This window comes from Gracilinanus agilis, chromosome 3, assembly GCF_016433145.1.
Source record: "Gracilinanus agilis isolate LMUSP501 chromosome 3, AgileGrace, whole genome shotgun sequence".
Taxonomy (NCBI): Eukaryota; Metazoa; Chordata; class Mammalia; order Didelphimorphia; family Didelphidae; genus Gracilinanus; species Gracilinanus agilis.
The window spans coordinates 294,986,721-295,002,942 of record NC_058132.1 but is presented as its reverse complement, the minus strand read 5'-3'; the positions used below and the strand labels follow the sequence as shown (position 1 = coordinate 295,002,942).

General features: G+C 34.5%; 1 protein-coding gene across 1 annotated transcript in view; it reads left to right on the top strand.

Annotated features, from left to right (window-relative positions):
- Window positions 1–16,222, top strand: part of THSD7B (thrombospondin type 1 domain containing 7B) — a 932,487-nt gene that overhangs the window by 667,292 nt on the left and 248,973 nt on the right. The window contains exon 14 of the mRNA XM_044666609.1: window positions 816–994. Coding sequence (XP_044522544.1) covers window positions 816–994 — 179 coding nt within the window. The remainder of the gene's footprint in view (window positions 1–815; window positions 995–16,222) is intronic.

The following is a 16,222-nucleotide window of genomic DNA, read 5'->3' as shown; positions in this document are numbered from 1 at the left end:
CTCTCTCTCTCTCTCTCTCTCTCTCTCTCTCTCTCTCTCTCTCTCTCTCTCTCTCTTTCTCTCTCTCTTTCTGTTACATCATCTATCAGCAATCACCTGTTCCCTCCACCTGCTCTTCATTCCCTGCATTGGCTGTGGTATAAAATAAAACAACTAGGCATTTGACAAGTGTCAACTGTAATGCAGGCAAAACTCACATTTGTTTATTGTCTTTTTCTAGTTATCGCTATTTATTCAGTCAGAGAAATAGAGATAATTATGCATGTGAATTCAATTTATGTTGTTGCTAAATATGGGCAATATTCATGAAAATTCCAAATAATTCCCTACTCTTAACCTTTTTAATTCTAGGCAAAATGAAAACAACACTAGATTTAGGGTCAGAGAACTGAAATCTCATCTCTGCTCTTTGCTCTCTATGTGGCCTAGAGCAAATTAATTAACTTCTCTGGGCCTCACCACCTCATCTATAAAATGAAGTAGTTGGACTAAATCTCCTCTAAGTCTTGGCAACTCAAATCTGAATTCATATCTCAGATAACTGTGTGATCCTTGGCAAATCACCTTTCTTCTATTTCTTCAACTATAATTAGAGATAATAACAGTATGTACCTCATAGGGTTGTTGTGAGGATCAAATGAGATAATATTTGTAAAGTGCTTAGCAAAGTACCTGGCATGTGGTAGCTGCTTAATAAATATTTGTTACCTTACTTTTTACTTTCCTACCCACCCTATGGCCTAAAACTATGATCTCATAAATTTTTGCCTGTGTTTTCCCTTCTCCCAAATGCTTTTTTTTCTCTTCTCTTTCAGGTTACATTGAAGAAGAATGCATCATCCCTTGTCCATTTGATTGCAAATTAAGTGATTGGTCTAATTGGGGATCTTGCAGTTCATCTTGTGGGATTGGAGTGAGAATCAGGTCCAAATGGCTAAAAGAAAAACCTTACAATGGAGGTCGTCCATGTCCCAAGTTGGATCTCAAGAATCAGGTAGAGGGTATCAAGTAATCAGTGAAATAATCAAAATTATCTCTCTGTAATATTTTTATGTGAAATTAAAGTTTTATTTCTCTAATTTAGTAAAATTCATGAATAAGGTCAATCATTTTTCCAAAAGAGTCTGTGAAGGGCAGAATACAGACTATCAGAGGATAGAATGTATGCCCATCATTAATGGAACACAAGGATAATTTTTGTCAACAAAATGTTAAATGGTTCTGAAAGGGATTAATTAATACACGGTTTTGTAGTAAATTGAATTGAGCCTAGAAGAATAATCTGATTAAATATAGAAAGTCACATAAATTGATGTGCTGTACCAACTACTTATCTCCCAACTTAAGAAAAAAATTTTAATTGCCAAGACAAAAAGTTAAGAAATTATCATTTTATTTGAAGAAACTGAGTACTACTTTTTTCCTTGATCATTTTTTGAATAAGTTGTTTTCATGATTTCCTCTTTACCCTATTGATCTCCCTCCTATAAGATTAACCAGTCAGTAGTATTCATCATGCCTACTTTCCAGAGTTGTTGAGATGATCAAAATGAAGTACTTGTAAAGCTAAAGGATTTTGCACAATCCTTGGCAAGTAGTAGGCACTAAATAAATGTTTCCTTATTTCTTTCCTCCCTCCCTCTGGCTCTTCTTCCCTTCTTCCATTCTTCCATTCTTCCTCCCTCCCTCTATCCCTCCCTCATTCTCTTTCTCCATTCTTCCTTCTCTCCTGCCTTCCTCCCTCCCTCCCTCTCTTTCTCCCTCTCTTTTTCTTTGTTCTTTCCTTCCTTCCTTCCTTCTTTCTTTCCTTCCTTCCTTTATTCCTTCCTTCTTTCCTCCTTTACTCTCCCCATCCCTCCCTCCCTCTGTCCTTCTCTTCCTTCTATGTCTTTATTCCTTCCCAAAGTTTTCCCAAAACTTAATCTCAAAGTGTATAGATAATTTATAACTGAAACTCATACTTCTATTATAATACCTTGTATATGACTCTCTTTTCATTATATTTGAAGAGTGTCTTCCACAACATTCTGGGACATCAGAATTTTCTGTCTCGCATATTGCTGTTTTTAGTTTTCAATAGGTCATATAATTAGAAGAGATCTAGATTTAGGGTGATGATTATGTTAATAGGTATAGTTTTGTATTAAATGCAATTGTTTGAAAATTTACTCAAAGTTTACTAGTGATTAAATAATGATTCTTTGCCTTAGGGCAACATATACCAGAATTTTAATTAGTTTTTGGTTTGCAAGAATGCTGTCGTTGGCATGTTCTTCTCAGTTCATAAATACTTAAAGTGTTTCTCTGGTATGAATATATATTTTCTTTTAGAATTAAAAAAAGTACTATGTTTATGCCATGCCCTTTGGGTACTTAAGGAAGGGAGAAAGTTGTTATTTTCTAATAGATAATTATGGGGAAAATTCTGGTACAGCTATTTTTAAAAATTTTACTTTTTATTGTTTATCAAATCAGAAAGCATTGACCCCTACAACTTCCCTTTTTTCTTTTCTCAAATTGAAAAACTTACAAATTATTAGACAGACAAATGGGGCATGGTAATATAGTAAGCATTTTGGAAAAGTTTTGACACAGGTTCTACCCTCAGGGAACTTGTGTACAGATAGAGGACCCAAAGCATCATCATTATACATGGAAAAACAGAATGTCTATAGAAGTAAGCTGAAGGGGGGATGTAAAATGCATGAACAAAATAGGGAATAGATGGAATGCATCATGGAGCCATAAACCAAGAAAAAGTTGGGCCTTTTTTTTCATTTTGAAAGAAAAGAAATAGAAATATAATTTGTCATTGGAAAGAGAGAGATTAAAGTATGTTTTTTAATTATAGGCTTAATAAACATGAAGAAATTCAAAGTTTTAATATGCAGAGAATAGAAAAGTTATTTTATATGAAACTATGAATTTTTGTTACATACTGTTTATTTTCTTGAGTATATATTAAGTGTAATATGATATTAACATATTGCCCCACTTTTATCTATTCCCTGCTGAACTTTTTTCTCTTTTTTGTATTAAATTAATTTTTTGTCTTATTTCTTTTTTTAAATTTTTAAAAAAATTATCATTACTACTTCTTTAGTATCCACTTTACTGTTCTCCACCAACAAAAAATAAAAGCTCTCCCTTCGTAACAAATAAGTAACCATGGAAAACAATCTTATATATCAGTTATATTTGTTAAGGTATGTTTCATTCTACATCTATAATTCATCACTTCTCTGCTAACTGATGTGACCCTTACTTATCTTATTCTTTTGGAATTCCAGTCATTTCATTTATCATAATTCTTAAAAGGGTTATGACTATTTTCCTTTAGAGAATTTAGTCACTGAATATTTTTTCTTCTAGTTCTGCTCATCTGACTCCACATCAGTTGAAAACAAGTTCTCCATTTTTACCTTTTTATATTTATTTTTGGCAAAATGACATTCTATTACATTCATATACCACAATTTGTTCAGCCATTCCCCTAGTGGATGGGCACCTTCTTACTTTATCCGAAGACTTTCCACATAATTGATGGTGGAACACATTGTTTAGCTTACCATGGGAATTTTTAGGCATTCAAATGAAAAAATAATGATTAAGCATGTATACTTGTGAAAAATGTATAGACATTTTTATTAATTCTTACAACAAGCTACAAAAGCTATGACTTACAACATTAGTTTTACTTACCTTTGTTTTGAAAAAACAAACCATCAAGTAATTAGAATGGCTTCTATGTGAAAAATCACTTTAAGAAAACATTCTTTAGTGGGGAAAATCAAACAGAGTAAAATAATTCCATATAAGTAAAAGCATGAATGGTGTGAATGTGGATTTATTTTGTATATTTACTATAAAATATTACAATAGCATGCAACATCCTGAAACATTAAGGAAAGGAAAAAGCTTACAAGTCAGTTGAATAGGGGAAGCTAGATGGCTCAATGAAGTTCCAGAGATAGGAGGTCATGGGTTCAAATCTGGTCTCAGACACTTCCTAACTGTGTGACCTTGGACAAGTCACTTAACCCCCATTGCCTAGCCCTTACCACTCTTCTACCTTAGAACCAATACCCAATATTGATTCTAAGAAAGAAAGTAATATTTTAAAAACAACTTGATTGAATATAATCCTTTTGAAACCTTTTTTTAAAAATATTTTAACTGGTAGCGTTTCTATGGGAAACATAAATATGTTACTCAGAGAAGTGATACCAATTGAAAATGTAAATACGTAACATAAACAAGTTATCCTTAGTAGTGATAACCAGATTAAAATAAAAAGAGATTTTAAGAGGATCATAGTTCTAAAGCCAGGAGAAATGTCAATCAGAGGCCAAAATTTTATAACATCATTTTAATTGGGAATGGAGATGCTTAAGGAAGGAGGGGACATTAATAAGTTTTGACCTCGTGGAGCATATTTATTAACTCCCCAAAATAATGTCAAAGTGATACTATTAGACAGACAGACAGACAGACAGATAGATAGATAGATAGATAGATAGATGGATGGATAGATAGATAGATAGATGAATTGAGCTAGAAGAATGGATAGATAAATAATTGGTATTCAGTAATTTCAGTCACATCCTACTCTTTATTTTAAACCTTTATCTTCCATCCCAGAATCAATACTGTTTATTGGTTCTAAGAAAGAAGAGTGGTAAGGGTAGGCAATGGGGGTCAAGTGACTTGCCCAGGGTCACACAGCTGGGAAGTGTCTGAGGCCAGATGTGAACCTAGGACCTCCCGTCTCTAGGCCTGGCTCTCAATCCACTGAGCTACCCACCTGCCCTTGTCCTATTCTTTATCATTACTACTTGGGGTTTTCTTGACAAAGATACTGGAGTGGCTTGTTATTTCCCTCTCCAGATCATTTTACAGATGAGAAACTGAGGCATACAGTTAAGTAACTTGCAGAGTGTCATACTGCTTGGAAGTATCTGAGTTCAGATGTGAACTCAGTTCTTCCTGATTCCAGGACTGGTGCTCTATCCACTGTACCTCCTAGCTTTCCATAGATAGAAGATAGATAGACAGACAGATAGATATATAGATAAAAGATAGGTAGATAGATAGATAGATAGATAGATAGATAGATAGATAGATAGATAGAAAGAAAGATGGATGGATGGATAGATAGATAGATAGATAGATAGATAGATAGATAGATAGATAGATAGATAGATAAAAGATAGATAGGTAGGTAGATAGATGGTTAGATAGATAAAAGATAGGTAGATAAATAGATGAATATATAGATAAAAGATAGGTAAAGAGATAGATAAAATATAGATAGACAGATAGAAAGATGGATGGATAGATAGAAAGATAGACAGATAGATGGATGGATAAATGAGTGGATAGATTAGAGCACTTATTAAGAAAATACTATGTTCTAGGCTCTGGTCTTAAAGATTTTTATAAAAATATAGAATAGGAAAACTGTGCTTTTCTTATTCTCAAGGAGTTTCCATTCTAATAGGGAAAGACAAAATAGTAAAGGGAGATGCCACTGTCAAAAGTAGAATCCTGAGTTAAATGACACTCATGTTCTTGTGAGGTTTTGGCCTTTACCAAGGCACAAAGAAATTATCAGCTGTATCTGTGGCATAGTTACACCTAAAACCAGTCTTCAGTCCAAAATTCCAATTTCAGTCACTCACACAAATCTGTGACCACATCAAAAAAGAATGTGACTTCCTAGGTTTAAGTCTATGAATTATAGTGGGAATTGCCTTTATGGAAATCCTAAAATGTATAGTAAATTCCCTGTACGATGTTTCCTTTTTAAAGTAAGCACAATTATCTCTATAAACAGGCACTGGTGTGTAAATACGTATGTGGGTAGACATTTATAGGTGTTGTAATATGTATTTGTTTTTAAATTTTACAAGAGTCCCTATTCTCAGTTGGTTATGGTGTCTGAGATCGAGTGTTATTTGAAATTCTTCATAATCTCTTAATTCACTGGCCGATAAATTGGGTTGTCAGAGATTTTCATTATTTTAGAAATGTTCCCCAGCTGCTTATTTATGACTGTACTTCTCCAGCTCAAGAAACCTGCTGTTTGTTTCTCTAAACTGAAAATGCGATATAGTTAGAGCCTCACCCAGTGGGGCTCCTTTGGAAAGTTCAATTCTACCACGGGCTTCAGGTTATTTGTCGTGAGTTTTCTCTGCACTTACTTCTCAGGTTATTTTCTTTTGAACTGCCTTGCTTCTTTTTCCTTTTCTCTTGCTATATTAACCCCAAGTGAAATCTCAACCAAAATGATTCATTAGTAATACAACTTATACTGTAAAACTACACAACTTCCATATTTCACTTTCTCCTTGATAGTGTATGTTACTATGGAAAGAGTGTTGGTGATCTGTGTGTGGGAATGGGATCAAACCCACAATGCCTTAGAATAGTTGGGGTGAAGCATTTAGAGATGGAGAGCCAGGTCCCACCCTCACCTCACCCCCTAGACCAAGTGCCATACCCCTCCCCCTCACCAAGTGCAAGGCAACCCCTGGTCCCCCATTTAGCCCACACAGGAGAGGGAAAAAGAGTTCCAATTGAGCTGCTGGACTGAGGTGTAGGGGAAGTAAGGAATTTCCTCAGGGACTGTAGAGAGGGAGAGGGGAGTGGCCCAAGTGCTCTGCTCCCCTCCAGCTCTGCCACCTGTGAGTTGCTCACCTTACCCACTGTGTGCTTCCATTAGCTGCTGAGCAGAGGGGTGGAGGATGTAAAAAAATGTTGTCAGGCATGTTGGAGAGGGGGAAGGTATCAGCTCTGCTCGAGTCCCTCTGCCTTTCTAGTAATGAACTCTGGCAGGGAAAGGGGGGAGGGTGGCTGTCCTCTCAGAAAGAGTACTCTGTGTGCCATCTCTGGAACCCATGCCACAGGCTCACCATCACTGCCATAGAACCACTGAGTTATAATGAAAATATTAAACATATTTTTCATGTTTAGGTATTAGTAGTTAAATATATTATAATTCAGCATGGTATAATAGATCACTGGTTTAGGAGTAATAGGAACTGAGTTAAAATCCTGATTCTGGTACTCTAACCATGTAATTATGAAGAAGTCATTGAACTTCTCTGGAGCTAAGTTTCTTCAAACATAAAATGAAGGAGATGGAAAATAAAATTCATTTCTGCTCTATATCTTATAACACTGTATTGGCAAACCTATTGCATGTGTGCCAGAGAGGCCTACTCTCCTACTCCTCTCTATGCATGCCTGAGGACATTTCTTACATGACCTGCCCTTCTGCCCAGCAGCCCAATGGGAGAGCTTCCTCCCTCCTCTCTCTGGGGTAACATTGGGTGAGATGGAGGAGGCTCAAATGCAGCATGAAGGTTGCAATTTGGGCACTCGGTCTCTAAAAGGTTCACCATCACTGCTATAATACAATTCTTTCTCTTCCTTAGCTTGTAAGCTATTTTTAGTTCAAGGAATGTCTGGTTACTTTTTTACTCCAAATATTTATTCTAATACTTTGTATTCAGCAAATGAATATTGGTTGACTAGACATGTTACATTGGATAAAACACTAAGCTTGGAATCAGGAAGACTCATCTTTATGAGTTCAAATCCAGCCTCAAACATTTGCTAGCTGTGTGATCTTTGACCAGTCACTTAACCCTATTTGCCTAAATTTCCTCACCTGTAAAATGAGCTAGAGAAAGAAACAGAAAATCACTCCAGCACCTTTGAAATAGAGTCAAAAAGAGTTGATGTGACTGAAAATGACTGAACAACAGCACTCATGTGACATTGATTAAGTCATTAATAAGCATCAGTTTTCCCATTTTACAGATGAGGAAATAGTTATATCTAAGGTCCCTTCAAGATCTAAATTTCTATAATTTATGATTGGCCACAAAATGAAGAGAGATGATACTTATGACAAGCTAGGTGCTAATGTTCCTTCCAACTATGTTGATGGATGATCCATCTCTGTTTTGATAAGTTTGATCATCCCTGAATCCATGGTTGAGAGTTTCCCTAGAAATAAACACATTTCTTAAACCTTTAGCTTCTTGTCTCTAATTTGCTTTTCAGTTCTCACAAACAAAAGCCTACCTAAAAGAGAAAAAAATAAGAACATCCCAATGACAAATTTCTAGGGAAGCTTTTGATCTTTCTAGGACTCTGCCTCTAAAGTGTTTTTTCTTCCTTTTTTCAGATTCACTGTGAGATCTTACTCCATCATAAAAGTGAGAAGGTTGGGGTGTTATGTACACAAGCCTATAAACCATTCTGAATCTTCTAGTGAAATCAATATTTATAATCTCTCATAAAAAAGCCTCCCTTTTAAACCAAAACCTATCAACATGATAGCTCTCTCCAGAAAAGGTTACTAAGTGATAGCAATAGTTGAGGAGCTTTTAGCTAACTCCATTTGTGATGCTAAGTGGTTAGAGTTTGCTGCATGGTCATAGCTTTTATCTAAGTGTAAAATTTCTGCTAAATAGCTTATTGGATTATCAGGTCAGTTGGCTGATACACTCTTCTGTGCTGTGCATATAAAAAGATACATAATATATTTTAATAGTATTTTTTACAGTCTATAATGTGTTCACTCAGCTTAAATGCACTTATACTCCCTCTTGCTACCATGTTAGTTCTTATGAAATTCTGCCTAATAGAAGGTTAAATATGAGTGTATTAAAATTCCTTTGGGGTTGCATATTCCTTTATGGTTTCTTCATATAGCTGAAAGAAGAGTCAGTTTTGAAGATCATCTTTTTATTGATCAGTGCAAATCAATGACATTACTGTTTGTTTTAATGGAAGCCACATATTGAAATTCATTGCCAATGTAAGTAAAAATATAAGGAATGGGGGATTTATTTGAACAAAAGCAAAAAAATAAATAGTTTTTTTACCTTCCCTCCTAAAGCAGAAAGTAGTTACCAGAAATACATATAATGAAATTTTAGTATTGTGTCAGAACATGGGGAGGATAGATGCCTAATTTTTAAGCTGACTGAATATTCTGTTATTTAAAAGCTCAAGATGGCTCCATTTTTAAAAAAAAATTTTAAATTGTTTTGGCCCATATACTTCTTTTGGGCCTACTCAGCTTAACTTTATTCGGTCAGGCTCCCACTGTCCCCACTGAAGGCCAAAATATTTCTGGCATGTTATCTGTTGACATTGGCAAGAGTGGCAGATCATAATGGAAGAAGAAGTCATTCCTTTTGAAATGGAAGACAGCCCACACTAATGCATAATTAACTGAATTCAGCTAAGCCTTTCCAGAAAAAATGGTGAAAGTTTCAGGAAGACCTTTTTTCAATTAGAGTTAGCTTATATCATCCACTGAGAGAATAGGAAAATAGCCACAGGGTGAAGAGTAGGAGAGAGATTTCTCAGTGATATTTTGGGAAGTTCAGGTATGTTTCCACATCATTTTGGATGCTTATCTCATATAGAGGAGCTTTTATTTCTCTTAAGGTACTTTGTCAAAATGAAGTATTAGACTTCATATCACTCAACTCATGTCTTATAAGAAAAGCTTGTGTTCCTCTAGTGTCCCTTTTTCTAAACTGTTGATCTAAACTATGTTTTTTGTTTAAGGTGGCACTTTAGTTAAACTGAGTATAGTTTAGAGAGAGAGAGAGGCAGTTTTCATTGTGGTTTTTTTCCTTGTTCACATTTCACCAAAAATAAATGGATCATCACTCACCTATTAGAGGGCACTATTGGTTTAGGTTGATACCCTGTTAGTTCAGATTTAATATTGGGGGGAAAATGCAAAATGAATCACTTAAAGATCTTTGAACAGTTAATAAAAGTAATTTACTTAATCCTAAAATATAAGCATACTTATAAATATACTCCAGCACTTAACCATGGTAGGCCTAGCCTCCATCTCTATATTGGGGGAAAATTTTAGATGCCTAGCTAGCTAGCCAGATCTATAGTTTTGTCCCATATACACTGGCCATGTCAAGATGGTCAGGGATTACCAGAAAGCTGAGCCTTCTCAGCTAAGTCCTTACAGCTTTGTTGATTTGGGGAGGAGGTGGGAAACAAACAAACAAAAAATATCTACTATTTATCCAGGTTGTGGAGGGACAAGAGGAAACCTGTTTTATCAACACCTTTGTTTCTGTCTGTGGTGTTTTATTTTAATTTGGGCATATACATTGCTAATATTTGATCAATCTAAATTAATGACTGTGATTTAATGCCTAAGAATCTATTCATTTATATGTGGTCCTTCATTTATCTTGAATTCTGCCAGAACCACACATTAGAAATAGTTGATCTTCAATCCTTATTTTGTCTTATGTTTAATCAAAGTCTTCAATGCTGTGCAGAAAATTGTCCAACATCTTGACACCCCAATATTCTGCCATGATATCCTTTATAAAGCACTCATGTTAGTTATCTCCACAAGCTAACTAGGAATTCTTTTTATGCTTAGTTACAAACCATCTTGGGAAATAATTCACTGTTGATCATCTTAGGGGCAGCTGAGTGGATTGAGAGCCAGACCTAGAGAGAGACGGGAGGTCCCAGGTTCCAATCTGGCCTCAGACACTTCCCAGCTATGTGACTCTGGGCAAGACTCTTAACCCCCATTGCCTACCCTTACCACTCTTCTGCCTTGGAACCAATACACAGTATTGACTCCAAGATGGAAGGTAAAAAAGATGGAAGGTAAGGATTTAAAAAAAAGGCTAGACCTAGACAAAATGATGAAATAGTACAAAGTTATCTTTCAACTCCTACCTATTCAATCTAAGCTCTTCTCTCCTCACCCCATCCTCACTTCTCTTTAGCATAGGGTAACAACTTTTCATGGGTGTATAACCTTCAACATTATATCATTCAAGCATGTTATATAATTTTCCTCATCTATACAATGAGAATGGTAATACTTGAATTACTTGCCTCAAAGTATTGTTGTGAGAAATTTGATTTGTAAACCATAAAATAATATGCAAATTTTTGCCACTATTAAAGTTATTATTGAAAGTCAGAAGTTTCAAAAATACAGAATTTCAAAAGTTTTTGGAATAAACCACTGAGACCATGCCATATACCCTGAATCTGAAGAGGTCAGGGTAGGAAGAAAGATAAATTCTACAACATTATTAAAAGTGATCGACCAGCCTTTGCATAATGAGATCAATTTAGGAGAACTCAAAACTGCCATCTCATTTTTGGTTTCTTCCAATTGTTAGGAATATTTCCTCAAACTTCATTTGCCTCTTTGCTGATTCTACTTATTGTTCCTTTTTTTCTCCATTTGGTGGTTGGGTAGAACATAGTGAATTCTTTTTCCATATGAAAATCTCTAAAATATTTGAAGACAATTATTGTCTGCCTCCTCACAACTACATGTTCTTATTGTGTTTCAGTTGTTTCCAAGTCTTTGTGACCCCACTGGGGGTTTTCCTGGCAAAGATATGGGAGCAGTTTGTCATTTCCTTCTCCTGCTCATTTTACAGATGAAAAACTGAGGCTAAAAGGTTAAGTGACTTGTCTAGAGTCATGCAATTAGTGTCTCAAGCAGAATTTGAACTCAGATATTCCTGACTCCAGTCCCTGTACACTTTCCATGCACCACCTAGCAACCTTCACAACTATATTCATATCACTGATTTTTAGGCTAAACAACACAAAGTTCCTTCAACCTGTGTTCTTGGCAGCTAGATAGTGAAACTGATAGAATGCTAAACCTGGAATCAGAAAAACCTAAATCCAAATTAAGCCTTCAACAATTTATTAGGATTATGATCTTGAGCAAATCACTTAGCCTTTGTTTACTTTGTTTGTAAAATGGGGATAAAGAGAGTGAGAGGGTCTTGTTATCCTCTTCTGAACATTCTCCAAATTATTAATAATTTTAATAAAATATGGTATCCTTACCTGAACACAAAACTCCTCATGTGATCTGAACAGAGAACACTATGACCATCACCCCTTTATTCTTGGATGCACTACTACATTGATGCAGCCTGAGATCGTGTTCACCATTTTTGTTCTTCACATATTAGTATTGATTCATTTTTAGATTGTCACCAGAAAAGCTTCCAGATCTTTTTCAAGCAAATTGTTTTCTAACCATGTTTCTCCCATTTTGTACTTGTGAAGTTTATCCTTATTTTTACATTTTATCTTAATAGATTCAGCTCAGTGTTGTAGCCTAACAAAATCTTTTCTTGAAATTTGTCGTATAATCTGTAAGCTATCTGTCTCGGCTTTGCCTCATTGGCAAATTTGAAAAGGATGCTGTTATCCAAGTCAATTCATGAAACATTAAACAGCACAAAGCTAAGCCCAGATCATGGGGAAATCTTTTGCAGACTCCCTGCCCTGATGCCCTGACATCAGACGACTTATGACTAACTCTTTGTGTGTGGCCATTTAAGTAGCTTCAACTACTCCTACTTGTGCTGTTGTCTAGCCTACATCTACCTATCTCTCCACAAAAAAGAGGATTAGAGACTTAATCCAATTTTTCCTGAATGTATAGCATAGGTAAACTTTCTCTATATTCAACTTTTATATGTAAGCCAAATATTGGTATTATTGATCAGAAAAATTCAAAACTGTACTAAAGGATATTGTCTAGCTATAGACACCTTTGCAATGCATACTAAAGTAGACAGACTTCTTTTTGTTCAATAATAGGTCTGCCACTTAAACTTCTCCAACATAATAGCAACTTTGCCCTTCTTGTCCACTGTATCTAAAGTGTATGGCTGAGTCATTAACCAACAACACAGAATAGCTGACTGAATGTACTTTTTTAGAGAATTCAATCATGCATCAACAGGGATCCAGCACTGGTCAAAAGGTCACATAAGACAATTGTTCCAGAGAATTCATCTAAAATGCATGTTAATTCTCTATTCATCTTTGTTCTCTGAGTTCTGTCCTGATAGCAAGTTAGTTCATTAGAAACCAAATCACTAAACCCTAATGCAGAAATGTTTTTGAGTTACAATTTAACATTTTACCCTTTGTCTTTTTTTTTCTGGTTTTGTATAGCTAGAGCTGAAGAGGTTGTCCACTAGATAATTTAGTGTACTTTAGAAAATATTCAAAGTTCTGATTAAATTCCCTTTCCTTCTTTCTTTATATAAATCCTCTTCACCTCACTTCACTGTCTTGTTCCTTTATAAATGCAAGACAACTGGCTGTCTACAAATCCTTCTCAAGGTTTTTAGTTAGTAGTGACTTTTTTCAGTCCAATAACCTCTGTTTCATTATATGGAATTTGAATCCCTGGTTGATCTCAAGAGAAACTTGGAGCCCACTGGGGGCATAATACTAGATGGGGAGATGGATAAAATTTAAATTGGACTCCCCTGTAAGCTTTGGGAATTTCTAGCTTATCAATTCCCTTGGTATAGGTGCCTCTTTTGCTACTAATCTGCAAAACTCATGTAAATAAGTACATCCCAAATATACATAAAAGGGCTAGAGCCAAGGGGTTTATAGTGTAATTAATTATACACACTTCCATTAACAATCTTGGATTTTACTGGATTATAGTATTTCACATTATTTTATGAGTAATAATAATTGAAGTATGGCTGTCGGTACTATTTCCTGATGATGGCATATTCATAGAAGGCCAGAAAATCACAGAGGCACAATATATTTTTGGCCTTGTAGGGAAAAACAAAAACAAATTTAAAAACCTTCAAGAAAGGATTGGTATCTATGATAATTAAAATTGAGGGGTCATAATTTTAAAATTAACTTGGTCATTTCTTCTAACCTCCAAATTTTATCAGTGAAATTGATTCCCTGATATATGAATTGATTTGTCCCAAATCACATAAGTAGTAAATAGAAGTACTGGGATTCAGATCTAGTACTGATTCCAAATTTAATGTTTCTTCTTTACCATTTAGAACAGTGATTCTCAAAGTGGGCGCTACCACCCCCTGGTGGGTGCTGCAGCGATCCAGGAGAGCAGTGATGGCCACAGGTGCATTTGTCTTTCCTATTAATTGCTATTAAAATTTTAAAAAAAATTAATTTCCAGGGGGCTAAGTAATATTTTTTTCTGGAAAGGAGGTGGTAGGCCAAAAAAGTTTGGGAACCCCTGATTTAGAAGACTATATGTCTATCTCCACTCAAATGGAATATGTCAACAACCACTCATTATCTGGATTGGCTCTTTCAGTTCAACCTGTTCTCTCACTAGTATGTCTGGATTGCCTGAGACAGACATACATCAATGTGTACACTGAGATTCTGTCACAGTTTTAGCAGTAATGCTATTGAATGGAAATACACTTCAACTTACTCACTACTATGGCTCTTAAATCCCCATGTAATCTGTTTGTTCTATATACAACCAGACATTCAAAATATAATATACTAATAGGGCACATTATTTACACTCAAAAAATGCTCTCAATAATGAAAGTTTTAGGTCAAACATTATTATTTACTTAATAAAAAGACAAAAGAAAAATATTAAATTCATTGCATAAGCAATAAAACATCAAAATGCATATTTAAAATAGGGGAACATGTATTATAAGATAATAGATGTACAACTATACCATATTACCTGCCTCCCTTGGGAGAGTAGGAGGGGTGGTGAAGAGAAATAAAAGAATAAAGGAATGAGACAAATTTTTGGATACAGGAAATGTGAGAATTTGTTTTTCTTGGGTAAGCATATTTATTATGATTTATGTCATATATAACAAATCAGGTATATTATTTTATTCTTATATATTATACTGTTATGTATAAAAATAAATTGTAAAACAAAAACAAAACAAAAACCCAAATTAAACTCTCCCACCCAATGTACTTGGTTTTTATGGTTGAGCAATGATACACTTAATAGATACCTTACAGAGAAGTAAATGAAGGAGGAAAATTCATGTGATTAGGGTGATTAACAAGTATGTACTGCTTGCTTTTAATGTCATTAATCCATTCAAGAACATCTATATCACTGCTTCTCTGTTCACTAATTGAATATTCATTTTTACCATCAGAGTGGGCAAATATTCTCTTCTCTATTTGAACATAGTATTTATAGACTCTTTGAATTAACAATCACCTTTAAAAGACCACTTAAAAAATGTTGCCTCAATATGAATGATAGTTCTTGTTAAAGGAGAGAACTACAAAATAGTTCAACAAATTGGCTTTCTTTGGGACATATTGTCTAGCTCAATCAGTTGTTCTTTCACCTCAGGGCTTAATAGTCCAAAGAGAATGAAGTTCATAATAACCCTACACTGACACTTTTGGACAGGAAAAACAAAACAAAACAAAACAAAACAAAACAAACAAGCCATCTGACCAGAGTACCAAAGTACTGCTTTACCTTCTCAAGTCAAAGGTAGCAACAGATGTCAACAACTCCTTGAAACAAACAAAAGAAAACATCTTTATCCCCCTTTTTAAGTAATGCCCAAGGCCAATAGCTGTCACAAAATCTCTTGGCCACTTAGCTCAATCTCTCTCATTTAAACAGGAATCACTTCGGTGAAGTTATCTCTCATCTGATTGCTTCTAACTTTCACAACCTTGATAGAACAATTTTTCATACACTTCCCCCAAACCCCGCTCCCATTAAAATTAATGCAGATTTCTGTTAGATTTTTCTCTCAGTTATCTATATATTTCAATGACACATGAAAATGGTTTGAATCGTATTAATCTAATCCTTTGCTTAGTCACAACTATTCTAGTTTATTATATAACATTCATAAAATTCAATATTTAAATATAAATATTTTTATTTGTTTTATGTATTATTTATTTAAAATAAAAATATTTATTATTTTTGAAATCAACAGTATATTTAAAATCATACTTCGGTGTACAAATACTTTTGTAATTTTTTGCCTTACCTTTCTTAGTTATAAAAAATAAATAGATGACCAGAGAAACTATAAAGTCTTACAGGTATAAGGTCTACAATATGGTCCAACCATTCTTTGGTATATTTGAAATTATATTTCTTTGCATTTATATATTTTAAATTTTCAATAAAGAAACATTTTCTGCCTCTTTAAAATACCAAACAATAACACACAAATGAGACATCATTCCATTTCTGTGCACCAGGTAATATGAAACTTTATATTTATTCCATAATTATTTTCCACCCCAAGCTACTCAAATTCTGTCTGAAGACTGTATGTTTATATAAATATATACTCATTTATATTAAATTTATAAATTAAATATATAAAATTATATTTTT